The sequence below is a fragment of the Strigops habroptila genome, chromosome 7 (assembly GCF_004027225.2).
Source record: "Strigops habroptila isolate Jane chromosome 7, bStrHab1.2.pri, whole genome shotgun sequence".
Lineage (NCBI taxonomy): Eukaryota > Metazoa > Chordata > Aves > Psittaciformes > Psittacidae > Strigops > Strigops habroptila.
Genome location: NC_044283.2, coordinates 27,094,796 through 27,121,008, shown reverse-complemented (window position 1 = coordinate 27,121,008; position 26,213 = coordinate 27,094,796). Strand labels below are relative to the sequence as shown.

Genomic DNA, 26,213 nt, shown 5'->3' with positions numbered 1-26,213 from the left:
GCTACTATATTTATTCATGTTTGCAGAACAAAAAGCTGTTTGTTCTTCCTTTGATGACATAAAATGACAGCCCGGACTTTTTCCATGGTTATGAGCTAGCTCTTAAATACCAGTAGAGTATGGCAAATGCCAGAAAGATGGAAATTTCATCTTCTGATTAATACCACAATATATTTAACGGTTACATAGTACCAGATTGCAAACCTGTTGCATGGGCCAATTAAGGCCATGTCTACACTACAGAGTTTAGGTTTGGGCATAACCAGCTAGCACATTAAGATTTTAGAAAAGTTTATTTTCCATGTATTGCTTTCACTAGGAAAAAGTGTGTCTTTTATGAAAAAAGGAAGCTTTAAATGTGGTTTGGCACTACAGCAACTACTGTCTGTTATTGGTTGGACCTTACTGAATTTGTTAAAGCGTCTAATTGCCAATCAATCCTCTCCTACAGGTGAGGTTACAAGAACACAAGAAAAGTGAGGCTTCTCAAAATAGCTGTTTCCCTACATGACCACAGAGCATGCAAGAAAGAAAAAGGGTCTGCTATACTTCCTTTATTTTTGTATTTTACGGGCTTTGAATGAGTCTCAGGATATCCTCTTATGAAAGATATAAAAGCAATGATGTGGGTAGCACTGATGAACACTAAAGTAAGTTTTTTGTCAGTTAATTTAGAATATGATCAGTTTGTGTTCCTGTCTTTTTATTTCCATGCTGCTTACAGCGATTGCAGAGGAATTAAAAATACACCTTTCAAAACAAATGCTATATACAACAATGCTTAACTAGTTGAACTATCATGGTTAATACAGTACAAACTCATGCATGAACACTTGCCTCAACCAAAGAATTTTTTTCAGCAAATTTTACACTAATTTGATATCTATTTAGCAAAACTCATGATCAAAACTCAACTAGACTAGTTCCTCAGCAACCTGATTTAATTAGACCTGCTCTGACTAGGGAGTTGGACTAGATGACCTCTAGAGACCCCTTCCTACTAAAATTATTCTATGATTCTATGAAAGATTTATCATCAACTTTTTCACATATAATCAAATAACAGCAATGAACCAGAAAGACTGTTGCCTCTTACCTGCTGTATACTTTGGTTAGTAAGTTGTTTATCTGTTTATCCATTTTGTACTTTGAGTAATCTTCCAGACCATCTTTTATTGCAATAATTGTCAGAACTGCTACTAGAGGTAGCATTGTAATTTCTTTTTGGAAGGCTTCCACCAGAGGAACCCAATTCAGAACAACTAGAAATAGGAAATATAAATTGGCAACTCTGAAACAAAAAGAAAATATAGGAGTTAGCTGTGCTAGCAGTCGTCCTTATTTTCCAACTCCATGCTATACAGACACCTAAGTTAGCAGGGCTTTATCTTTTCTTCAGCCCAAATGTAATTTAAGAACTAAGAACTAAGAACTCTCTTCACTCTCTGGTCAAGAGATTACTTAGCTGCACAGTTGCTTAATATGCATGATCAAAAGATGCAGAAAAGAAGAATTTTACCGTATTTTCAAACCTGTCCTCCAGGCTTGTGCCTTCTAGTTATACTTTGGTGAACTTGCACTCTTTCACATTTCCAGGTCTTTTAATTTTATCATCTCCAGGGGGAGATAACATGTTTTTTAAAAAGGAGCCATCCTACAACCTCCCTGGATGACTTTACAGATCCGCAGTCCTTCAAGCAGGAGGAGGAGGAAAAAAACTGGCAACAGAGAAAGGCATGAGGAAAGGGAGAAATACATTTGCAGGAAATGAGCTGAAAATCCTACTGCTGACTCCTATGTGGCAGTGCTCCAAGAGTAAGGAACATTTCAATAACCCGAAAAACAAAATTAACAGAAATTACATAAGCTACAGAGAAAAGAATCAGCCCAACACTGATGATACTCAAGAGACTTGGCCAAATAACACAGATCTCTTCAGGAGTGACAGGCAGGTCAGAAGGAAGAATAATTTTTGAATACCTGCCTATAAAGCAATACATTTAAGTAGATTCCACTTCAGAAGAATTACCACAATGAAAAAGGAGTTCATTACCTGTGAAATTGTTCAAACAAATTCCGTGGTAAAAAATTCAATAACGTGTACTTAGTAGTCCGTATTTTGTTATTCATGTACAGTTTTGATACTTTTTCATACTCTTCCTTAAAATGTCCCAAACAGGGTATTACTATCCTATGTTTGCCAGTGGCTTTTGATGATTGATAGCACTTGTCACTTGAATTGCTGGGGCTGCTACCTTCTCTGCCCTCTGTAGATATGAGTCGCTGCCAACGGTATCTGGCCCAGCGGATGGGATCTGCCATTGTGCCTGGAATGCTTTACAATCCAAGGAGTGTCCTCTATCTAGAAACACATTAAAAGACAGCAAGTTACATGATAATTCTGTAAAGGCTTTTCTACTAAAAAGGCACAGTTACAGTTTTGAACAAGCCTAGGAAAAACGTCCTTTACATATTTTGATTTAAAAAACCCCAAACAGACAGTTAATAGGTTATGTGAGGTCAGGAACCCCTGCTTCAAAGGTTGAATTTATCTGAATTTCATCCACCCTTTCAGGATCTTAGCGTTTGATTACTCTGTTTAAAATGCACAGTATTTTTGTAATAGCACCTCCTGCAACCAGCCCACCCACCGGTTTCTTGTGCTGCAGTATGGTGAAGAAAGTAGATAAGCTGCTAATTCTGCAGAGAACAGCATTTCTGAAGGAATCCTTATCTCAGACACTGCAATCCTTGCTGATGGTTAACCACCTTTATTAAACTCAGAAGTCAACAATATAACAACAGGCATCTTAGTACAGTCTTAGGCATGAAGCAAGGAATTGCCAGTGAAAGGCATTAAGTAGTATGGAAAAAAACCCCTCCCTTTATTGAATTAGAAACAGGTCTGAGAATTTTTACCAGCAGATAGAGGATGAATAAACTTCATGCCAATGCTTCTCCTCTTCTCCTTCACCTTAGCTAAGCGCCAGCAATCCACCCAGGAATTTGTTTTCCTAAAGAAAGCTGAAGTTCATAGGTAGAGGTGATACTCACTTTATCAAACCACCTAATGCAGTCAGAAAAGGACAAGGACTTTTACACACACAAACTACGCTTTAACAGAAGCTCAAAATATCTATTTTTTACAACTTACAAGTTTTTACAAATAACAGTTGCCACATTTCTTATACTACTTCTTCCATAGAACAGCTCATCTTATATTTGTTTAAAACTGTAACTTGGGTGATTCCCAAATCATCAGTACAGCTACTTCTCACTGCAGATTACTTTCCTTCCATCTGGGATCTTACTATCTGCATACATTATAGCAAAATTTTTGACTATAATGTTCTTCCTAAATTCCCCCACAAAAGCTGCCTCTAACACTTGCTTGGTCTTTCTGAACGAAATCTCTTTACTACAGATTACCTTAGTAAAGACTACCTGATTAGTCATCAAACTACTCCTGATTTTGGCTTCAATCAAGTCAGACTTCTATTCAAGTGTATCTCTGAAGTGACAAATGCCACTCTGCTACTCAAATTCCACCAAAATGTTGCTTTAAAAAGTAAATTTTCAAACTATCAAATTGACATTATCATATCTTCTCTTACATACATCTTCCTTGATTTTTCCTTTCTTCTATCAATTACAGAAATCTTGAAACATGGGCACAGTGTCCTCAGCAGGTCCTTTAGCAGTGACCTAGTATTAATATATCTACACCAACCCACTCTGTCCTTAAAACAAAGATTCTGCAAACTTCCTAAAAAGCCTGGTCCAATGTGTCACTACCCTTTTGCTTAGAAAGCTTTCCCTTAATGTCTAACTGGTCCCTTCCTCTGACCAAATTAAGATGGTAGATTTTTGTCCTATCATAATTAGATATGGATAGTTATTGCCTGTTACAATCTTAATGTCTTGGAAGACTGTCACCACATACAAGAAACTTTTGTTGTTCTTTAGAAACTATGATCTGCATGTGAAGGAAGAAGAGGAACAAGGAGAGAAAACCAAACCTCTATACAGCACCTCCTTCTCAGCATCCCCCAGCGGTTCCCACATGAATTACTGTTTTCCCAAGGCCCTTCTGTAGTGCTTCCCCTGGTGATATAAGGGATCAGTCTGAGAAAAAGAGACTTTCTTATTCTCAGTGCTAAACCTTGTGGTTCCAGGAACCATAACCAGGCTACCAAAGGCAAGCAACTGCTGCACAGAAAGGCAGATAAGTCTGGGACTTCTCACAGAGAAACAAGGAGGAGGTTGTGAAGATTTTCCAAAATATATGGCATTCCCTTTATTTTCACAGAATGTGGCATCTTCATGTCTTTGTCCCCTCTAACCATACTGCCTGGGGTACAGTACCGAAAGGGACTGCCCTCTGAATAGAGGCTACTATCCCATTTTAACCAGGGTCAGTCTTTCCTCCAGAGATACAAACTCTGACGTTGAGAAGCAGCTATTTCACAACGATAAACTACTTTTAAGGTATTGCTACCATATAGTAGCAACCTGACATATGAATCTGAATCTGTACACACATGAATGAGATGCTTCAATTCTTTTGCACTGAGTCTGAGAACAAGTCTAAAGCTCGGAAGGTAGCCAGGTCTTAAAAAATGTTTAGGGACTGCAGAATGTGCTGCTAATGGAGTCCATACTTGGCTATGCAGAGCTCTTCAATACACCCGGAGCTCCTAAAAACCAAACCAACCCATTTACATGAGTCAGGACCGAAGCAAAGAACAAAGATCTGAATATTAGAGCATTTAAAAAGCTAACTGGCTGAAATGAGGTACTTTCTTGTTTTGCAATAACAAATTTTAGCAGTTGAGCTCTTAAAAAAAACAACCCCTAAATTTCTAGATTTTTGATTACATCCTTAAGATTTAACCATTTTGAGGAAACAACACTTCTCTAACTGTCTCGACTGTGACAAATCAGTAATTTCACAAACAGATCTTACGCAATAAGAGGCCTTTTTAAAGAATGGTTTGCTTTAATTAACAATATGCTGGATTATCAGGGAGAGTTTTAACATGATTTCTTCTTTGTCCTGTTAAATTTATCCCTTTCCAGCTTCCATCTTTAGCATGAATCATAAAGGGTGTGTCAATTACCCACACTTTTGCTTGAAACGATAATTCTTTTCCCAAGAGCAGTAAATTGACATACCTCTACATGCTGTTACAATGTGCATTATCCTTGTAGAAAACTTAATGAAGTAAACACCCCAAAATATTTCAAGATGCCATGAGCCGCATACTTGAAAGCAGGTTTGACTTGTAGAGAAAATCATGTTCGTTTTCGTAAGACCACCAAACAAACATCTGATACTGGTGACTTCTGTGACCAGAAGCAGCAGCAGAAGTAAGGAAACTTTCTCAAAGCAAACTCCAAGGGCTAATGGGAATGCAAAGGCTTTAAATGGTAGATCCTGTTCATCCAGTGAAAATTATGTAGCCAAAATAACCTACACAGCTAAATCAACTTTAAAAGCTTAAGAATTACATTATCAGTAACATGCAAATAAAGGTGGGAAGAGAGAGCTAAGAATCAGGAAAAACAAAAGAGAAAACCTGACAAATTTCAAGACTTTCTAAATTCTAACTCTTTATGGTTTCATAATCTATCATCTATTACTTTTTGTAGCATTTGATACCTGGTGTCCACTTTCTATACAAAAAAAAAAAAAAGGGCATGGAACGTGGGGAGAGTACTGGACATTTTAACATGACAGCATATTAAGACAGAATTCCTCACCACTGGAGCTGAAGATTTAAACTGCATAAGCAGTGTTGCTGAAGAGCAATCACCCCTCACTGCATACACATCCCCGACTCCTGACACAGCTCCAAAACCTCTGCCCCACCCTTCCTCAGCCTCCATCAGAGAATCGGATCTTAAAAAGGAACAGGAAGCATCGGGTTCAGTTGGGTGCACTGCATATTTCTGCCATTAGCCCCAGCATTTTATTGTAACAACTTTTAAGAAAACTCTGATGGTGGCTGTATGGACAAGAAATAACTAACATAAAACCACTGCAACTGCACTGTATTGAAAATGCTTTATGAGAAGCAACAAGTGATCTGCTATGGTCAAAAAGGTGAATCAGACAATTAAGCAGCATCTTGGGAAGAAAATATGTAGTCTGCCACAACGCCCTCTGACTCACCTGGGATTTGACTGAGCTACCATTTGAAAAAGATTTTTTTTTTTTTTGTTTTAATCATTTGCATTTCCATTTTAGAATAGAATTTTATGAGGTTGCAAACTTTAGAAACCTGGTTTTGCATTTTCTTTCATCTTTTGAGAATTTTTCTTCTTCCTCATTAAACTTGGATCATAAGGTAATGAGCACCTTTTCTTTGGTGGGATTCATCAACTTCATGCTAGGTATTGTAAAGCATGAAGTCGCCAAAGATCAAATAAATTTTAAGCAATTTTTCTATGAAATCCCTTCTCTTAAAACATTATTTGACTCTCTTGCCATGTCATTTTTCACAGTAAATTCTTGAGTTCTCCAGCTTACATGAATTCAAAGTAATAAAAAACAGCAGATGTTTCTTTAAATACTGGAAAACACCCACAAGATGAGTTACTTTGAAGCAGTATTTTAAAGATTTAAAAAAAACAACAACCCAACAACAAAACACTTTACGTTCAAAAAACCCCCAAGAATAATGTTCATGTATGTGAATACAGGAAGCCTAAATGATTACATGCTAAGTTTTGAGGACAGCACCACACTAGCTAGACTGTTCTCATTTTGCATTACACACTCAAGTGAATACTACTTCATCTTGTTAGATGGCAATAGCTGATATAGAGATAACCCAGATGTTTTACATGCAAAAACTCAAGGTCCTTTAGCAACCTCACTAATGTCACATGATCATGATGAAATGTGGAAGGGAATTATTTGACACTGGACATATTTGACTTCTCTTTACCTCAGTTCCCTCATGTACTCGAATTCTTTCAACTTCTTATAAAGCACTTTGAGATAGGGAAAACTGCAAGGACTAGATATGGTTAACGTGCAATAGCTGGTTGTCAAATCTTTGTAAAAGCAAGGCACAGCAGTGTCATTTTTAACACAGGACAGTTCAACACTGTACACTATCCATGTTTGAACATCCTATATCACAATTAAAAAAACCCTTTAATAACTCTCTGCTAGTGGCAATGCTAGGAAAACTCCTAGGTTAAACAGTCTACACTGAAAGAAGGGCCTTTTATCATAAAGACCAGTATAAGCATTCTCTCTTATGTACATTTCATGTCCAAAAGTCTTTTTCTTTTCCCATCACTTGCCTGTCATTGGCTCTTGTAAACTTTGCGAGCTTCCAATTCTCTGAAGTATCACCTTCACATCTGCATGCAAGCCTTTGCTCCTAGCTTTCCTGCAGGGAGATGTAGCTGACTTAAAATTCCTTAGTTCCAGTCATATTATTCAGTAGCTTTTGGTACTATTCAGTAGCCTTCAGTAGTCTTTCTCGAGACTGTCTGCAAAACAGATGTGTAGATAATTTAGCCAATGTTTATACTGCTCTGGAACTCCACCTTACTATTATGTTGTGGTCATTTGCTCACATGTCATGTGAAGTGCCCTACCATTTACCCCAGCTTCTCTTGACCACTTCCTCCCTTCTGACAACATCCTTCTCTTTTCCTGTGATCTCCAAATAGTTAGTCCTCAAGAATGTTCCTCAGACCTTTGGCACATGCACATGTATGGTGTGTGTTTCTACCCTGTTCCTGTTCAGAACAGCCTTTGGACACAATCTGCAGGAAGCCTTCTGTGTCATCTGGGCTGTTACCAGTAGAAAGTAATAACTCAATTCTTGGCAAACAGAAATGCAATCAATTAAATTGCATTATCTTACTTGAAAAAATGTCTACAGCACCTAAACCAGAAGCAATTCAAACCATGCATCTCTCCAGCAATGCCCCTTTTCTTAGCTCTCTTCCTGAATATTTCAGGATATTCTGCAGGTCTGAGGTTCTGGGGCAACCAGGGAAGATAAAAAATGCTAACCCAAATGGAGGTGATGCTACATCAAGCTATAAAAGAGGAGACTCTCCCTGATCCACACAAAGTCACATTTAAACCTCTTAGCAAGCGTTACTGCACAGGCTTACTAGCACTTGCATTGCTACATTACAAGTGGAGTACATATTGTCAGAACTATCCAGGCTAAATGCTAAAAATGCCTCTTAATCATTTTTGAAAACTCAGAAGCTATTAGACAATGAAGAAGCTTAAGGGAGCCATGGCCTAAAGATTAATTAGCACTCTGAAGAACAAATACTTCTTGTCTCCTAAGGTTGACTACTTTCTCTGTAACATGCAATTTCACAAGTTTATAACATGTCTTTGCAAGCCAATATGAAATCTGCAGAGACACCCTAATATGCTAAATAGATCTGGATAAGAGACTTGTGCTGCCAATTTATGGAACAAACAGCCAAAAACCTGCAGGAATCAAAACTTCAATTCTAAAACAGATATGTGGTTATTTGCAACCACGTAGTATGAGTTATATTCACAAAGGGGGTGTTAAGAACTCTTGGATTAAAAGTGGAAGGCAGATGTTATTATAAAAAGCAAAGTACTATGACAATATTTTCCCATGCACTCCTACCTACAAAGTCTGATTTAGCATGGGCAAGGCTGAAAACCTGAAAGCCTTGAAATGCTTCATCTTGGAAATTTCCTGGTTGTGAATACATTAAGCCAGCCACGGGCAGCTCTTTGCAACTAAAGAACAATCAGCAGGATGCATTTAAACCCAGGAAGTGTCAAGGTCCTGACACAAGGTCAATCCCAAGTTAATTTAATAATAAACCATACATGCAGTAGTATTGGTTAATGTGCTACAGTGTGGGAGCAGTACATAAAAGCACTCAATCTTCTCCACCTTGGGTAAAGCTATTTTAGATATCAATCAGATGCTGCATCTACAGACACAACTGAACCATACACCACCAAATTTTAGGTTTAAAACTCACATGAATCATGTATTTCTGCTACAGGTAACCAGTTTCAAAACAAAAGTGAAGACTTCTGGAGAGCTATGGTTTGTGCAGACATTTTACATCCTCCATTCATCAGAAAAGTTCTGCTTTATGCCCCGTTCTCATGCGCCACATCAGTCTTTCAAAACTGTAAACTAAAACCTTCCAGGCCGTCTTATACTTTTATGATCATCTTTTCTCACAAGTATATCTTTAGCTTATGGTCATGCAGCATTTAATAACTGCAGAGGCTTTGATACGTGTGGAACTCACATTAATTTCACAATAAGACTAAGGTGTGGGCCATGTGAAAAAATTTATACTGGTGTTCATATGACACAACAGGATGCAATTATTTTTGTAGTCAGTGTATGCTCCCTAAGTTACAGTAAACCGTTTTAAAGGAAATGGATCCATATTGGCAGTATTACTGGGTTTTAACTACGCTGATTTCTTTAAAGGGACAAAACTCTGCTGTGCAGACAAGGTCTAGGTTACTCATTGAAATTTACACTGAAAGTTCCTGTTACAGCAAGAAACTGCACTTGAGTTCCTAGAATACTAGGTCCTATTCTTCTGGTTTTCAAAGGCACCTACGTTATCACCTAGCTCTTCAAGAGTTCCAGAAACTCCCAAGGTGTCCAGAGAGGTTTTCAGGCTTAATGCTCTAGGGTTCTTCAAAGGCTTTGAGAAATGAGGTTATACATATGGTGACATAAAGAGCACAACTCCAATCAAAAAAACCCAACCCTCCACAGTTTATTTTAAATGTACTAGAATTTAAATGTACTATATTTTAAATGTACTAGATCTGATTTTATCTTAAATACTTTCTGGTTTTAAACAGCCTTCTCAACCAACACTGGAAGCCAGAAGTGTCGATGCTACACATGTGGGCATGAGCTACTTAATATCTAGATAACTAACAGCCACAGAAGTACAAATTCCCATGAAGGTCTTCAAGTACTGTGCAGAATTAGACAGCCCATGTCAAGGCCTGTAACTGTGCAGCTTCACTGTTTTTTAGCAAAACAGATTAAAGCTTTCTTAAGCATACTGCAATCATACCTACCAAAAGTATATCTTAAATATGAACAATTTACATACAGCCTTCTGATTTTTAAGAAGCTGAAACAACAGCGACAACAGATGTCAGATACCTGCATATTTCAAAGCAATGGTAATGCTATAGCACCTCGATTGTCAATGCTGTTGTGCTGATGCACATATTTCTACTCTAGCTACAGCAACAACTGCTGTGCATAAGCGCAGCTCCTGCTTTCTACCAGTAAAGCAACTTCCTCACATGCAGTCCAGCTGCATGCTGTTTTGGAACGTAAGCTATGCATCACGTTTTAATTTGGTACTTCAAGATTTTCAGCAGGAGATCCCTTCAGAGAGGCAGTTCTGATGGTCAGATTCAAGCTATGCAGGTGTCTAGTTTTCATTTCAGCCTCATAAAATCCTTTGTGACACTTCTATTTATTTTAGTATTGCTCTTTCTGTCCTTGCCCTTCTCAATCATCTTCATGCTCCCTATCTTTTTAGTTCTCTTCCTGTACTGTTTATTATACTCAGATCTAAAATTATGCTCAGATCTTGCAGACTTCACTCAATATTTCATAACACTGATTTCAACTCCTATCCAACATGTGAATTGTGCATTGTCTCTACACTTAGATATATGAATGTATTTTCATTTTATTAACCTGACAGCAGAAATCATGCTGGTATTTACATCCATTTTAAACAGCATTATCAGCATATATTGATGGCTTCTGGCTTTATACAGACAAGACAGAGCTTTTGTGGTTTCTGTAATGTCTCTTAAGTTAGGTGTGATACAGGTGGTCATCAGCCACAACACTGTTCAACAGAATTCAAGACATCAGTGAACATAATTTTCTGACACTGAGTGAATTTTCGACAGAACTGACTCTTCTATAACCTCAGGAACACAATCAGGTATTTGTCATGAAGCAATAAAACTTGTGTACTGCTTGGGGATATTTTGACAGGAATAACCCATGAATCCACTTTAACCATTAGAGAGTTTCTGCACTACTACAGAACGTGCCTCTGAGAAGATATTTCAGGCCTGAGAGAAGTATCCTATGGCAAATCCGGGCTCGACTACAAATGCAACCTTAAAAATTGTAATTATTAAAAATGAAGCCAAAATATAGAGGTGCCTAGGCAGGGAAAACACTCCCGCCCCCTCCCCCCCCCCCCAAAAAAAAAGCACAGCAGGGGTTAAGAATGCTCAAATTCTGACCCTAGTAACCTCAAAACTGTTTGAGACACTAAAGAAGCAGTGTTGATAGTAGCTGAACTGAATTAAAAGCTAACACTGAAAGGAGTTGCTCTTATGTCTCCTACCTCCTGCTCCTGGCTTTGTCCCAGCCTTCATAATTAATCTCGTACATACTGAACGTGGTTCAACTCACTGATCTGCAAGGCCTTTTACTAACTCAAAAGACAATAACATTGATTTCCTGATTCAGTTTGCAGCTGTGAAAGTACTCACGTTGGCACAGGAAGGTGGGACAGGAATATCAGATTAGAGTGAGTGTCTCTGAGTACTTATGTAGAACACTCAGTCCTGATTTTGGTCTAGTTTTAATGAGAAATATGTATCAGCTGTCACTATTGCCTTTGAAATCCAGATCACCAACAGTAGTGGCGATTAACAGAATATCAGATTAGAGTGAGTGTCTCTGAGTACTTATGTAGAACACTCAGTCCTGATTTTGGTCTAGTTTTAATGAGAAATATGTATCAGCTGTCACTATTGCCTTTGAAATCCAGATCACCAACAGTAGTGGCGATTAACAGAAGAATGTGATCCTTGTCTGTCAGTCCTAGCTTTTGATGCTATGAGTAGTAACTGCCCACAGTAAAGATTCAGCCTAAAACAATGGCTCCAGACCAGCTTTTGGGGCATGCAAAGGGGTTAAGAGAATTAAATTTTACTCTGACCTTGGGGAAAGCATTTAATGCCTCTCTTCTCATCTTAGTTTCAGCTGAGATACAGTTAATTTTCTTCCTAGTGCTGTGTTTTGGATTTAGTATGAGAATAATGTTGATAACACCACCGATGTTTTAGTTGTTGCTAAGTAGCACTTACGCCGATCATGGACTTTTCAGTCTCATGCTCTGCCAGGGAGGAAGGGCACAAGAAGCCTGGAGCAAGCAGAGACAGGACACCTGACCTGAACTAGCCAAAGAGGTATTCCATACCACAGCACGTCATGCCCAGTATATAAACTGGGGAGAATTACCTGGAAGGCCAGACTCTTGCGTGGGTCGGGCTGGGTATTGATCAGTGGGTGGTGAGCAACTGTATTGTGCATCACTTGTTTTTCTTGGGTTTTATTCCTCTCTCTCCTTTTCTTTTTCATTACAATTATTACTATTTTACTTTAATTAACCTGTTTGTATATCAATCCACAGGTATTACATTTTTCCAATTCTCCTCCCCATCCCAGTGCAGGGAGTGAGCAGATAGCTGCCTGGTACTTAGCTGCTGGCTGGGGTTAAACCATGTCACTGTTGCAATCCATCACTTTGAAAACAGGGATAATGACAATTTTGTTCTCTCTTGATGATGATATGAAGATAGATGTTTTTTAAATAAGAGATTTCTCAATATTATGGTCATTGGCAAGACATGAATACCCTATTACTTTAATATGAAAATACTAGTAATTTTGATATTAAAAATACATTTTACTTCAGTAGCTGTACTTCTGAAAGAAAAATAATTTCCTTTTAGGAATTTTGATTTTTCTTTCCCATCCTTGCAAAGATTTTTTCATCACTAAGCCCAGTAATTATTACTGTGGCCTAATCACGTAACTGACCATGTGCACCATGCACCCCTCCTACCTTTCTTGAAGCTCCAGGCATTTCCCTGAGACTTATGTCTCAGGGAAATAAGTCTACTTCCCTGCCGTAAACCTGTAAATACGTAAAATCTTACACCCTTTCCCTCAATAACTGCTATGAACTATTAAAACAAAGTCTTTCGTTGCTGGACTCAAGATCTTACTTACCTTTTCTTTCTGATCTACTTCCAGAGCAGCTTAGTCAATGAGATTAAGATACACAGGGGTGGCCCAAGGGACATTTAAAAACATAACAGCACAAACCACCCTCTTCCACTGCCCACGACGGCCGCGGTACTACAGAGCTCCAGCCGCCGAGAGGACGGACGCGAAGCCGCCGCCGGGTTTTCTGGGGGCGTTTCGGCCTCCGCAGCGCTTGGCCGGACCAGCCCCCTGATGACTTCAAAACGCCACCGTGGTGAGCAAGAGGGGGCCTCCGTCCACGTCCGGAGGTGAGAATGGGCAGGTTGGCGACACGACCTTGCCCTTGCGCGCCGAGGACCGCCCGCTCCAAGCTCCCCTCAGGCCGAGGGGCGGCACCTCCCCGGCAGCACTGCCCCGGCCGCCGGCTCCGCTGAGGCGCCGCGCGCAGCCTCGCACCCTGCGGGGCGGCACTGCCGCCGCGCCTCGGCTCCGTCCCGGGCGATGGGGGCTCCGGGCTGCCCGTGCACTCGAGGCCGCCTGCGACCTTCCCGTCAGCCGCAGGCAGCCCCGTTTTCCTGCCGGCTCATTTGTCCCCACGGCCGTACGGCGACGCGAGTGGCTCCGCCACAGCCTCCTCGCGAGTGCGATCCTCCACGCCCGGTGCTTCCACGTTTCCCGCCCGTCAGGTCTCGACCCAGGAGCCCGGCACTGGTGTCCCCCCACCCCACTCAGCCGCGCACTCGGCCCCGCAGGCAACCTGCCTGCCTGACTTCCCGCGCGGCCCGGCGGGCTTACCGGTGGCACCACGCACATCCCACGGCAATGGCTGCGACCCCCGCCGCTCCCGCCTGGCCTCCACAGCCGCGCCGCGCCGCGCCGCGCCGCGCCGCCCCGCCCCGCCTGTGCTGCCCGGCCGCCCGTTTTGCGCCGCGCCCCTCCGCCGCCCCGGCCCGCCTCCGCCTTCTTTCTCAGTTCCCCGGTGTTGCTCTGATTCCTCCGTACCTCGCCTTGCCCTTGCCGTCCTCTTGCCCCTCTTCTCGGCGCTCCCGCTCGGGTCTTTTTCTCCTGGGGAGTGGCTGAGGCAGGAGCCGCCGGGCCGGGCTGCGCGGAGGACCCTTCCAGAAGCCCGCGGTCCCGGGTGAGGGCGGGGAAGTTGTGCTCGCTGCTGTAAGGGCCAGGCCTTTGGTTGGCTCTTCGGGAGGTGAGGTCAGGTACTGCTAAGGAAGCCCTTTCCCCTAGCGGGGGGCAAACGGCGGACTGCGGACAGGCAGGGGGCCCTCATGGCCAGGCATCAGCAGTCGTGCGCCCGTTCTTCTTCGGGCAAGCTCAGGAGCTGGGTTTTCAAAGCGAAAAATGAACAGAGCTGCTTTTACAATCTCTGTCGACCGCAGCACTTGCCCATCGAAAGGCTAGTTATTGTTTAAAGGCACTTTTTTTTTCTTTTCCTTGAGGCCTCAGCAGATGGAGGCTGTGGCAGGAGTGCGGCTGTGACAGAACCTGACACTCTTTGACAGCTTGTCAGGGAAATTGATGTTCTTGGTATTTTGCCAGGACAGTCTGGCACTGAAGGTGGCTCGGCCTGTCTAAACATCAAGTTTTCTAGCCACTGGGCTAATCAAGGTTAGCAAACAGTCTCTCTTGTTTTCTAGGAACTAAGCCTCAGGCTATTGAGAAACTGCCCAAATTATCTTAAACAAATCGCTGCCATCGGGAACCTCAGAGAGTTGCTTCATCAATACCCTTTTTAAAGCCTCATGCTGTCATTTTTACTCATGCTGCCTTCCAGAGCACTGTTGAAGGCTGCTCATTACAATTAAATTGGGTGGAATTTTACACGAAAGTGAGAGGATTCCTACTCCAAGACCATCTTCTGTTGAAAAAGAAAAACAAAACCCCCAAGCAAAACATAAACAGAAAAAGTTACTTGCAGGCCTCTTGGTCCCTATTGACATGGACTGGAGTTACCAGTACTTGTCCAGTATCAACAAGTTCCTAACAGGTTACTGGGAGGGCTGTGCTGAGCTGTGGTAGTTGCTTGCACTCTCCTTCCTGTGTGTATGGCCTTGTTTTCTTCTGTTGTCCTGCATTTTAGCATGCCCTGCACCCCTGACCACACACTGAAAACACTTTGGTTATGTTTCAGTGAACAGCAGCTAATGGTCTGTTCTTTTAAGTGCCTGTATGGCTAGCAAGAATTTTGAAACATATTGGTGGAATAAAAATACACCTACTTGAAGGAAGTCTATAACTGCTGCCTTGAAATTATGTAGGTTTATTCTTCTGGGCAGGAAAAGATACGGAGTTCTTCTGTTTCTTTGCAGGATCTACCACCTTTGCTGGCTCAGGTGCTGTGGGAAAGAGGATGCAGAGCAAGCTGCTGCAAGACACAAGGTGGTAATAGGCCAGCCAGAAAAGTTACTTTAATGTTTCATAGGTTAACATACTGATTTATTGGAACTTCCAGCTTAGCAGAGGTGTTTGGGAAAAAGAGAACATCGCACAGCTTTCAACAAAATAGTTACCTCTTCTGTTATCACATCAGAGGTATAAATAATTTGTATGCAGAGTCCCACATTTCCTATTTTTTATGCGTGTTGGTCCATTCTATAAGCTTGCAATTAAAGAAGACATAATTTCGCTTGTTTGCCCAGCAGTAACAGTTGCCTTGATTAGGGCTGCACAGCAGTGTGCTGCAAAAATACCCAACCAAACCGCAAATGAGCTGGCTTGGCTACCAGAAAGAGCATAGCTGCCTTAGCGTAGCACCCTGTGCAGTTTATTAGATGTCTTGAAGCAGGGTATATGAGCTTTTTGGAGAGGTAGGTCTGATTGGGTGGGTGGGAGGCTTTACTGGTGCCTGCTTGGCCATTACACATACATATTTTCACTTTTATCCTTTTGTACTGCTGTCCAGTAGTACAAATGGTCTTGATCCCAAGCATGCAAAGCAACCATCCAGCCTGTCTAAAGTATAATTAAACTGTCGTCTACCGAGTATCCTATAGAAGAGTAACTACAAAGAAGATAGTCAACAGAGATAATGCTTGATTGAGAAATCTCACTGATAGCTTTCCTGTGCGGAGGTAAGAACACTCAGTGTCATGCACAAGTATATATCCTTTTTTTGCCAAAGAGGTTTGCAGGTGTCTTGCATATTATCTCCTGAACCACCACATGAAAAGGGTACCTGAACTATGGGTACGTGAGAGACATTGATGAGCACAGTTGGAGAGCTCTTTGGTCTTCTGTGTTCTTCAAACCCTCAATCTGTTCATGGCTGCAGTAACTCTGCAAGTACAAGCATGAGCAGCTCTTCCAGCTATCCTCGTATTGGCACTGATTGGGACAGATGAAAGAGAGGAACTTGTATCATGGGAACTGTCAACTAAACATGTTGGCAGACTGAAAACTTTCCCACAAACACCTGGAAGGAAGAGGGAAATTTGTCATAGCATGCCATGAAACATTTCCTAGAGTACCTCAAGTTAATGAAATGCTAAGGACCTGGGTATGATTCCCCAGACATTCCAGTGTCAAGTCCGCATAAATAGCAGTGCCAGAGGGGAATTGGGTTTGTAGACATAGATGATTATCATTATTGCACTGTGAATGCTCCTGAATCAGCTTAGCAAGTAAAGGTGCATTCATATCAGGTCAGTGAAGTACCTGTGTACAGGTAAATAGTGATATACTATGATATACACTCTGCTTTAAATATCTTTGAAGATGTGGTAGCTTATTAGTCATAATTTATAGCCAGAAAGGGACTTGATTATCACCCAGTAATTTGATTGCCTTTTTCCTCCTTAGCTGTGCAGTAAACCCAAATAATTTAACTGTAGCAGAGATTTCACCAAAACCCTTAAATATTAAATTACATTATGTTATTGTTTAAAAGATCATTGGCTAAATGATACTTTTAGAGTCCTAACCAATGTTATATGTGAAACCCCAATATTTTGCCAGTGCAAATTAAAGCTATCTGTTGTGCATATGCACTGAGGTAGTCTCTTACAAGATCCTCACATATGTTTCCTGACAGGACTCCAGTCTGACCGAGTTTACAGGATGATGGATGCACAGTGAATGAGGCAGCTGTTTGTTTGTTCTAGTCTGTGTGTGGCTATAACCTTTACCATACACCGTCTACATCTGTTTCGCTTTCCTCGTGAGGCAATTGTGTTCATCACTTGACTCAGCATTTTATAAATGTTCATTAATTTTCCTTCACAGCTTCCTGTGAGACCAGAAGGTATTACTACTTCCATGTTACAAATAAAAAAAATAAAACAAGAGAGAATAAACACCACAATGTGAAAGTGTTTGCTAGTGATTCTGAGACTACCTGCTCAGTTTGAAAGATCTAACGTTTCTTTTTCTGTTTTTACAGCACAAGATATATTCTGTGTATATTACGTACATTTGGCAAATCTTGAGAGAGGTAGAGTAGGTAGGTAAATCTTATCATGAGAACTTTCCTGAAAGGCACCTTCTGGGTCATTAAATCTATTCCCTTGTTATTGCAAGCATGCCATGTAATCTGGTTCGTAAGTTGATTGAGCTTTATCTTAAAAGTAATAATTAAGTCTTTTGCTCATATTACTATATTAGAAAACTGTTCCAGAGTATGGTTGCTGTGGGGGTTAAAAATTAGCTTCTAAACTCAATCTCATACCCATTTGCTCTTATACTAGCAGTGACCACTGTTTTAATAGTTTAAAGACTTCTTTTTGTTCCTGGTGTTTATCCATCCACCTTTGTTTTGCTAAAGTAAACCAGATAAGAATGAATGATATCAAACCAAATGAAGGCTAACTAAATTCTGAATGAAAGTGTCCAGTCAAAGATATAGTGCAGTTCAACAAATCCCTTCAGTTAATGTTGGATAACTTGCCATGACATAGCTTCTGTGGACAGGTTTTAAGGGAACAACTGTAGAATCATAGAATCATAGAATTGTAAGGGTTGGAAAGGACCTTAAGATCATCTAGTTCCAACCCCTCTGCCATGGGCAGGGACACCTTGCCCTAAACCATGTGGCTCAAGGCTCTGTCCAGCCTGGCCTTGAACACCGCCAGGGATGGAGCATCCACAACCTCCCTGGGCAACCCATTCCAGTGCTTCACCACCCTCACTGTAAAGAACTTCTTCCTTATATCTAATCTAAACTTCCTCTGTTTAAGTTTGAAGCCATTACCCCTTGTCCTACCACTACAGTCCCTAAGGAAGAGTCCCTCCCCAGCATCCTTGTAGACCCCCTTCAGATACTGGAAGGCTGCTATGAGGTCACCACGCAGCCTTCTCTTCTCCAGGCTGAACAGCCCCAACTTTCTCAGCCTGTCTTCATATGGGAGGTGCTCCAGCCCTCTTATCATCTTCGTGGCCCTCCTCTGGACTCGCTCCAACAGCTCCATGTCCTTTTTATGTTGAGGACACCAGAACTGTACGCAGTACTCCAAGTGGGGTCTCACAAGAGCAGAGTAGAGGGGCAGGATCACCTCCTTCGACCTGCTGGTCACGCTTCTTTTGATGCAGCCCAGGATATGGTTGGCTTTCTGGGCTGCAAGCGTACACTGCCGGCTCATGTTAAGCTTCTCGTCAACCACCACCCCCAAGTCCTTTTCTGCAGGGCTGCTCTGAATCTCTTCTCTGCCCAGCCTGTAGCAGTGCCTGGGGTTGCCCCGACCCAGATGTAGGACCTTGCACTTGGCTTGGTTAAACTTCATAAGGTTGGCATCAGCCCACCTCACAAGCGTGTCAAGGTCCCTCTGGATGGCATCCCTTCCCTCCAGCGTATCAACCGAACCACACAGCTTGGTGTCATCGGCAAACTTGCTGAGGGCGCACTCAATCCCACTGTCCATGTCACCGACAAAGATGTTGAACAGGACCGGTCCCAACACCGATCCCTGAGGGACACCACTCGTTACAGGTTTCCAACTGGACATCGAGCCATTTACCACAACTCTTTGCGTGCGGCCATCGAGCCAGTTTTTTATCCACCGAGTGGTCCATCTATCAAATTGATGTCTCTCCAATTTAGAGACAAGGATGTCATGTGGGACAGTGTCGAATGCTTTGCACAAGTCCAGGTAGATGACATCAACTGCTCTGCCGCTGTCCATCAGTTCCGTGGCTCCATCATAGAAGGCCACCAAATTGGTCAGGCAGGATTTCCCCTTAGTGAAGCCATGTTGGCTGTCACCAACCACCTCGTTGTTTTTCATGTGCCTTAGCATGTTTTCCAGGAGAAACTGTTCCAAGATTTTGCCAGGCACAGAGGTGAGACTGACTGGTCTGTAGTTCCCCGGGTCTTCCACCTTCCCCTTCTTGAAAATGGGGGTTATATTACCCTTCTTCCAGTCATCGGGAACTTCACCTGACTGCCAGGATTTTTTGAATATGATGGACAGTGGCTTAGCAACTTCATTCGATAGCTCCCTCAGGACCCGTGGGTGGATTTCATCAGGTCCCATGGACTTGTGCACGTTCAGGTTCTTAAGATGGTCTCGAACCTGATCCTCTCCTACAGTGGGCCTAAGGTCTTCGTTCTCACAGTCCCTGCATTTGCTTTCCAAGACTTGGGTTGTGTGGTCAGAGCATTTGCTGGTGAAGACTGAGGCAAAGAAGTCATTAAGAACCTCAGCCTTCTCCAAATCCATGGTAGCCAGTTCTCCTGATAGCTTCTGGAGAGGGCCTACATTGTCCCTAGTCTGTCTTTTATTTGCTACGTATCTATAGAATCCTTTCCTGTTATCTTTTACATTCCTTGCCAAACTTAATTCTAGCTGGGCCTTAGCTTTCCTAACCTGGTCCCTAGCTTCTCGGGCAATGCTCCTGTATTCTGCCCAGGCCACCTGTCCTTGCTTCCACCTTCTATAAGCTTCTTTTTTCCCTCTAAGTTTCCTCAGCAGCTCCTTGTCCATCCATGGAGGTCTCCTGGCCCTCCTGCTGCACTTTCTTCTAGTCGGGATGCAACACTCTTGAGCACGTAGCAGGTGATCCTTGAATACCAACCAGCAGTCTTGGGCCCCCCTGCCCTCTAGGACTGCATCCCATGAAACCTTACTAAGGAGGTTCCTGAAGAGGCCAAAGTCTGCTTTCTTGAAGTCCAGGGCAGTGAGCTTGCTGCACGCTCTTCTCACCGTCCTGAGGATCTCAAACTCAACCATCTTGTGATCACTAGAGCCAAGGCTGCCCTGGAGCGTTACATTTCCAACCAGTCCCTCCCTGTTGGTGAGCACAAGGTCCAGCATGGCACATCTCCTCGTCGGCTCCTCTACTGCTTGAAAGAGGAAGTTGTCTTCCACACAATTGAGGAACCTCCTGGATTGCTTGTGCCGGGCCGTACCGTCCCTCCAACAGATGTCAGGATGGTTGAAGTCCCCCATGAGGACCAGGGCCTGCGAGCGTGAGGCTGCTCCTATCTGTCTGTAGAGCGCTTCATCCACTCATGCAATCCTCATGCTTTGCCTGTGGTTTATACCATTACATTTAGCCAATTGTAGAATGCCAGGAATCAGGAAGCTTGTATTATATCCCCATTCTGGAGGGCAGTTAGTAGCAGTCAGTAGCCGTTATAATTATTGATATAGCATTTACTGATATACCACTCACTGTGTTTTGTCCATCGTGTATTAGGAACTTCCATCCTGAAAGTCACTAAGATAATGGGACTTTCTGTTGTTCTAGGGACTTTCATTCTGTGGCCTAATCTGCAGAAAGTAACTATTAACTGGAATTAAACAAAGAATATGAAAGAGCAGTTTTAAGGGGCTCTAATTACCAGGACAAGCAGAAAATCATCTTAAATGAGACATCATCATCTTACTGCAGCTCTCCTAATGGAGCAGGAATTTACTACCTATCTTGACATTAAGACTTTCTAGACTAAGGAAGCTGACTTGGTTATCTATATTGAGACTCTAGCCTCTATCAACCCAAGTTCACTACTCTGCTGAACTAACATGGGCCCATTGAATAAGAAGAAACAAAACTATAACTCTAAAGAAGAGCAACACCATCTGCTATTTCTGGGATGATGGGAAAGTGCGTATGGTTGGAAAGTAGCACTAGCCAAGAGGAATTTCACATAGGCAGCTTTGATGCGCTTGGATAAATTGCTTTATCCCTTCTTCTTCTGTTTACTGTGGTGTGGCAATTTCCCATGGCTAATCTTCAGCCTTATCTTATCTACAGCTGTAAACTTGTTATTAGCTTGTTTACACTGCTACAGTTTTATTGTGCATCAGAACACTTTTGATGCATGCTTATGATATGTACTTCTGTGTCTTCCTTTCCATTATATATATAAGCAGGTTGACTTGTTGATTTTATCTGGTTCATAAAACAACTTTAATTCTGCATCTTTTTTTAACCAAACCACTTTATTGGCTAATAAAATGAGCTGAGTCAGTGATATCAAATAAGCTATTTTGTAAATGTTGCTTTTTTCTCTCTTTGGTTGGAGGAACTTGCTGTCTGGATTGTAATTTTTCTCAAGGCTTCCTCCCTCCCCCCCCCTTTTCCTTTACAGTTTTTCTAACTCATAATTTCTGCTGAACAGATGACTTCAACTTGCCAAACAAAATTTGTCACTTTTTTAACATAGTTGCTTATGTCCCATCTACTACAGCCATTTCTTTAACAAATAAAAATAATCCAGTAGATGGATATGAAGATGCCACTTGGACTTTCAATTCTCATAGGTATTTTCCATAAGGGAAAATCCACGGCTGTTTTTTCGTATGATGGTTAATCTAATTTTAGGAAACCTAGTATCAGATCAAAAGTGTACTAACTGACTCCACTTTCCTGAGTTGGATAGGTAGGATTTATTCTTTAATAGGAGTCTAGGAACATCTTCAGTGAAGTCTGTTTGATTGCTATTTTCCATGGAAAAGAGAAGAGCAGAAGTAGAAGGTAGATGTGAAAAGCTGCTGCTTATATGTTATTTAGAGACCCCAAAGAATTCCAGGATTTCTGGGCAGCATGATATGCTGCCAAATGACACAGACTGACAAGACTGAGAAAGACTTGTAAATCCCAAGGCCATGTGCCTTGAGAGCAAGTTGGCTGTATTTATCCTGGAAGAGATTTAGTGGTAAAAATGCACTGCTGTGCCATACTGGCAAAGGTACTCTTAACATGGACATAGCTGTATCAACAAACAATGCTTTTTTTTAGTCTGTTAAAATTACCTTCCCTTTATATGCCCTTGTTTGAAACAACCTCTGTCAGAAAAAAAACCAGAGTTTTGCCAGAGTAACTATTTGACCAACGGCTGTTTTCATTACCTTAAAGTATTATGTGATAAAAATAAAATCTGTAGTAGCTATCATAGTAGCTCTCAACTCAAAGTAATTTAATAAATACAGTCCATGAATTCCTTGTGTGAACAATGGGAGATGTACCTACTAGCGTGTTTACTATTTTAGGAATACTTTCTCCCCACTGCTATTATGACATGTGGTGCAACTTGCTATACAGCATATTCCAGTGTCTGATAATTGTTGTTTACTAGCAGGGCTAAAAGTCACCATAGTCTACCCACAGGGCATTTTCTTTTATCTTTTATGATGTCCAAAAAATTTTGCAAAGCACCAACATACTCTTATCATTTATTATTAATATTAAAATATTAAAGTTAGGCTTAGAGAAGGGGAGGAATATTTCGTTTATGGTTTTACTGCATCTGCCATAAAAGGGATTATTAATTTTCTGTTGTTGTTGTCTTTTTGCTTTCCAGCCATTACAATCATCCGACCTGCACATGGTGAGTAAAATTCCAGCCCTGATGTGTACCTGGTATTCAGTTTACCTAGAACTCTTAAGCATGAAGAAAGGAATAGAAATGTAGAGCAATAGAAATGGTAACAATAGATTTTTCCTTATAAAATGGTAGCAATATATCAGGTGAAAATAAACTCTCTGCATGTTCCCTTAGCACAGGATGAAATAATGAAGCTGAATTGTAGGAAAGGAGAGTTGGGAGAATATTCATAGAGACTCTGTAGGATGGGAGACGGAGGCTCCTCCCACTCCTGTTGAAGAAGCTCCTGCAAAGGAGTGTGTCTTGGGGCGGGAGAGGAAAGACAGACTAAGTCTGTGCCTGCCCAGCTGACAGGAGATGGTGGTCAGCGATCCTCATGAGCATACAGTCCCAGTTACTGACTCCAGTTTGTCTTGAGTTACGAGCTGTTACTTTTGTGGGCATATGGCTCAAGCCAACTACAGGCTCCTTGGCCTGTACAGTAGGTCAGTCTTCCAGTCCAGGCTATTCCCCTGCCTCTGTCCTGCAGAGTACTGGGTGCGATACCAGCTCCTGGCCTTTCCACTATCTCATCTAGGCAGGTGTCAAGATGTATATAGTACAGATATTTAAAAATCCCTATAATATGAACTTATTTAGAATAATATAAACAAGATTTTTCCCCTCTGGTGCTTCAAAATATGCTCAGAGAGCCTCTGCCAATAGCAGTTCCTCACTGAAATTCCTGCAGTGTGGCAGAGCTCTTTTGAATGATCTCTTTAGCATGTTCTTGTCTGTGAAAGGCAGTACACAGTTCGGTATGTAAATTGTGTGTCTCTAAGGTGATGTTGAACCACGAGCATGTCCCTCACTGCTATTGCTAGGTCTTCAGTGCAATCTGCTGGAAGGACAGAACTGCTACAGAAAGCAACAAGATGATTTTGAAATTTCAGAGTGAGAAATCAAGAACATTTAACGAAATCCTTGTTACATCTCTTTACTAGAAAAAGGTAGAGAAGATAAAGACAAGTATAAAGCTATGGACATAGACTGTATCCACTGTGTATGATATACTGTATTCTTCATGTCTCATAAAGTGAATACCTGAGTATTTTATTTACAGAACAGGGGAGGGAAGAACCAAAACTTGTCATGCTTTTATATGCTTAAATTTTACAAGTAAAATTATTTAGGAAACTGATTTCTTGTTCAGGAAATAGCTGATAAAGTATGTTCTGCACATCAGTGTCATGTTATTCATCCAGCCTCATTTAGTATAAACCTCACTGGCTGCTCAGAGTGTAAAAATTAAGTAGGCATACATTATTTTTGATCTCCTTCAGCTGTAGCGTATCACTATGAGCATGTTTGTATGTAAGCTTCTACAAAAGCTTTCAAGATTCCTGGTTTCACAATTAAAGTGTTTCACTGGTTGATACTCATGTCAAGCTGTAATTTCAGCACCAATTTCATTTCATCTAAGTGTGGGCTGCCAGAAGAGGTAGTTTTGTCTTCCCCCTTGGACTCAGCAACAAAGGTCTCTTCTGACAGAAGTGGTGCTCTGTTCCAGCCTGGCTGAAATCTACCCCATGAGAAAAAAAAAATTGTGCAAAAATATCAATTAGTTTTCAGTCGTATCAGTTGCAGTTTCATCCTGCAGCCCAGGCACCCTAGTGCTGGAGTGAGGGATGGTGAGAGGAAGCAGAGCTGGCAACAGGGATTAGAGGACCAGTGGGACCTCCCTTTTCCATGGCAACCTGCATTTAGCTCACCATAATCTGAACTGCAACCTCATGTTTCATCTGCATTTAAAAAACCCACTTACTGCTCCCTCCATGTTGGTAAAATACACAGTTATCTATTATTTATATTGACATGCCAATTTTATAGTTCCTTGGAGGAACAGAGTTATACTGGTACTCAGCTGCTCTCCTCAACTGCATATATTCAGAGCAATGTAAAACACCTTTATGCTACTATAATATTAAGAACCTCTGATTATTAAATTACTTCCCAGTTGTTAATTATTGGTATTCTTCCAAAACCACGGACAAGAAAAGGATTCCTTTTAAAACTGGTTTAATTACTGCAGTTTAATTTGTGGGTTATCTGTAAAAGCAAGCAAGACCCTCCCTAAGTCAGCAGCAATGTGAAGAATATAGTGCGAAGTTCGCTCCACATTTCTCTCTCATAAAGCTGCTGCTTTTCTTGCTGTCCTGGAGTCCCTTGCCTACTTACTTAACTGTTGTACAAGCTTCCCTCCATGTCTCTCATTTTGCGGTTATTTGGCAGCTTAGCTTCGGAGGGGTGAAGTGGCTTATTGCTGCTGTAGTGCAGAAGCATGAAGAGCAGGTATTTTTAAGACCTAAAACTTGATGGTGGATCCAAACAATGCAAGGCCAAACAAACTCTGAACTGCTAAAGGCTAGCTTTGTATGTCCTACGACTTTGTAGTTGTACATGGGCTCTATAACACTGGTTTAGCTCACTCAGCCGTGCTTTCCTTGCAGTCTGATTTTACTTTTCATATATCAGTAGGCTGAATCCAAAGTATTATTTTAAACTACACATCTATGAAAAATGAAACTCTTTTTGTTCTTCAGACCTGCAAAAATTAAGCTGCTTTGAAAGTGTTCACTGAGATTGTGTCAGAGAGAATGTGTTCCTCTTTTACTACCTTGTATTTCTCACTTGTTTGATCCTTTTGAACTGAGTGGAACACTCGCTACCTTTCTCCTTATTCCCTCTAATTAATTTATTTCCGAGTCTGGATTTTCTTTACATTTCTCCTGTTGTTTCTGGGTCTGTTTTGTTTGGAGCAGAAGCTCCCCCTGGTGCTCTATTTTGTAGTGTGCAACATAGTACGATCAAAAGAAACTGGATAGGCTTCCAGGTATCTAACAAAGCTAATTCTAGTGAAATACAGGAAATTATTTCTGATAATCATATAAAGTAATTTTTATTTGCATTTTCAACTATTCCGAATTTAACAGTAGCTTCATGTAATTTCTCCATAATAAAATTTAATACATTTTTTAGAAGCCTTTATTAAAAACCTAATCTACTAACAGTAGCAAACCCTGAGAGAAATTGGGTGGATCTGAAAGTTTACATTCAGTAAACCACGAAGTCACTTGTTTTCCCCACTGTTTCTTCTCCAAAACTCCCCCACACCACACCGTTCTTACATACCATACCCGTCTTTGGAGAACATGTGCTGCAAACTGACTTATCCACACTGGGGTTTCCTTCAGATCTTATATCCACCAGTAGAGACTTGTAGCTGCCTTCATATTCTTATGTCACAATCTTCTACTTACATACACATAACTGCCTGTGTATTGCCTGTGGATTTCAGTGAAATAAGATCTGCCTACAGGTATATCAGTTTCTGTGCACTTTTGTGTCTT

General features: G+C 41.4%; 1 protein-coding gene and 1 long non-coding RNA gene across 12 annotated transcripts in view; one reads left to right on the top strand and one right to left on the bottom strand.

Moving 5' to 3' along the window:
- Positions 1 to 14,454, bottom strand: part of ATP10D (ATPase phospholipid transporting 10D (putative)) — a 55,777-nt gene extending 41,323 nt beyond the window's left edge. For 4 of the 11 annotated variants that reach the window (XR_003992162.1, XM_030491424.1, XM_030491429.1 and 1 more), the window contains exons 1-3: positions 13,848 to 13,931; positions 2,054 to 2,362; positions 1,097 to 1,291 (exon numbers count right to left, since the gene is read on the bottom strand). Coding sequence is in view for 9 of the 11 variants with exons in the window: in XM_030491424.1 (XP_030347284.1) it covers positions 1,097 to 1,291; positions 2,054 to 2,322 (464 nt within the window). In the remaining 2 variants the exon portion in view is untranslated. Of the gene's footprint in view, positions 1 to 1,096; positions 2,363 to 2,919; positions 3,022 to 13,847; positions 13,932 to 14,054 lie in introns of those variants that run through there. The other 7 variants (XM_030491434.1, XM_030491430.1, XM_030491433.1 and 4 more) reach the window with 6 other exon arrangements.
- Positions 13,137 to 24,241, top strand: LOC115610248. The gene is made up of 5 exons (XR_003992164.1): positions 13,137 to 13,360; positions 15,374 to 15,443; positions 17,443 to 17,502; positions 22,801 to 22,827; positions 23,688 to 24,241. It is a non-coding gene; the product is annotated as an uncharacterized LOC115610248 (long non-coding RNA).
- Positions 24,242 to 26,213: the final 1,972 nt, after the last annotated feature.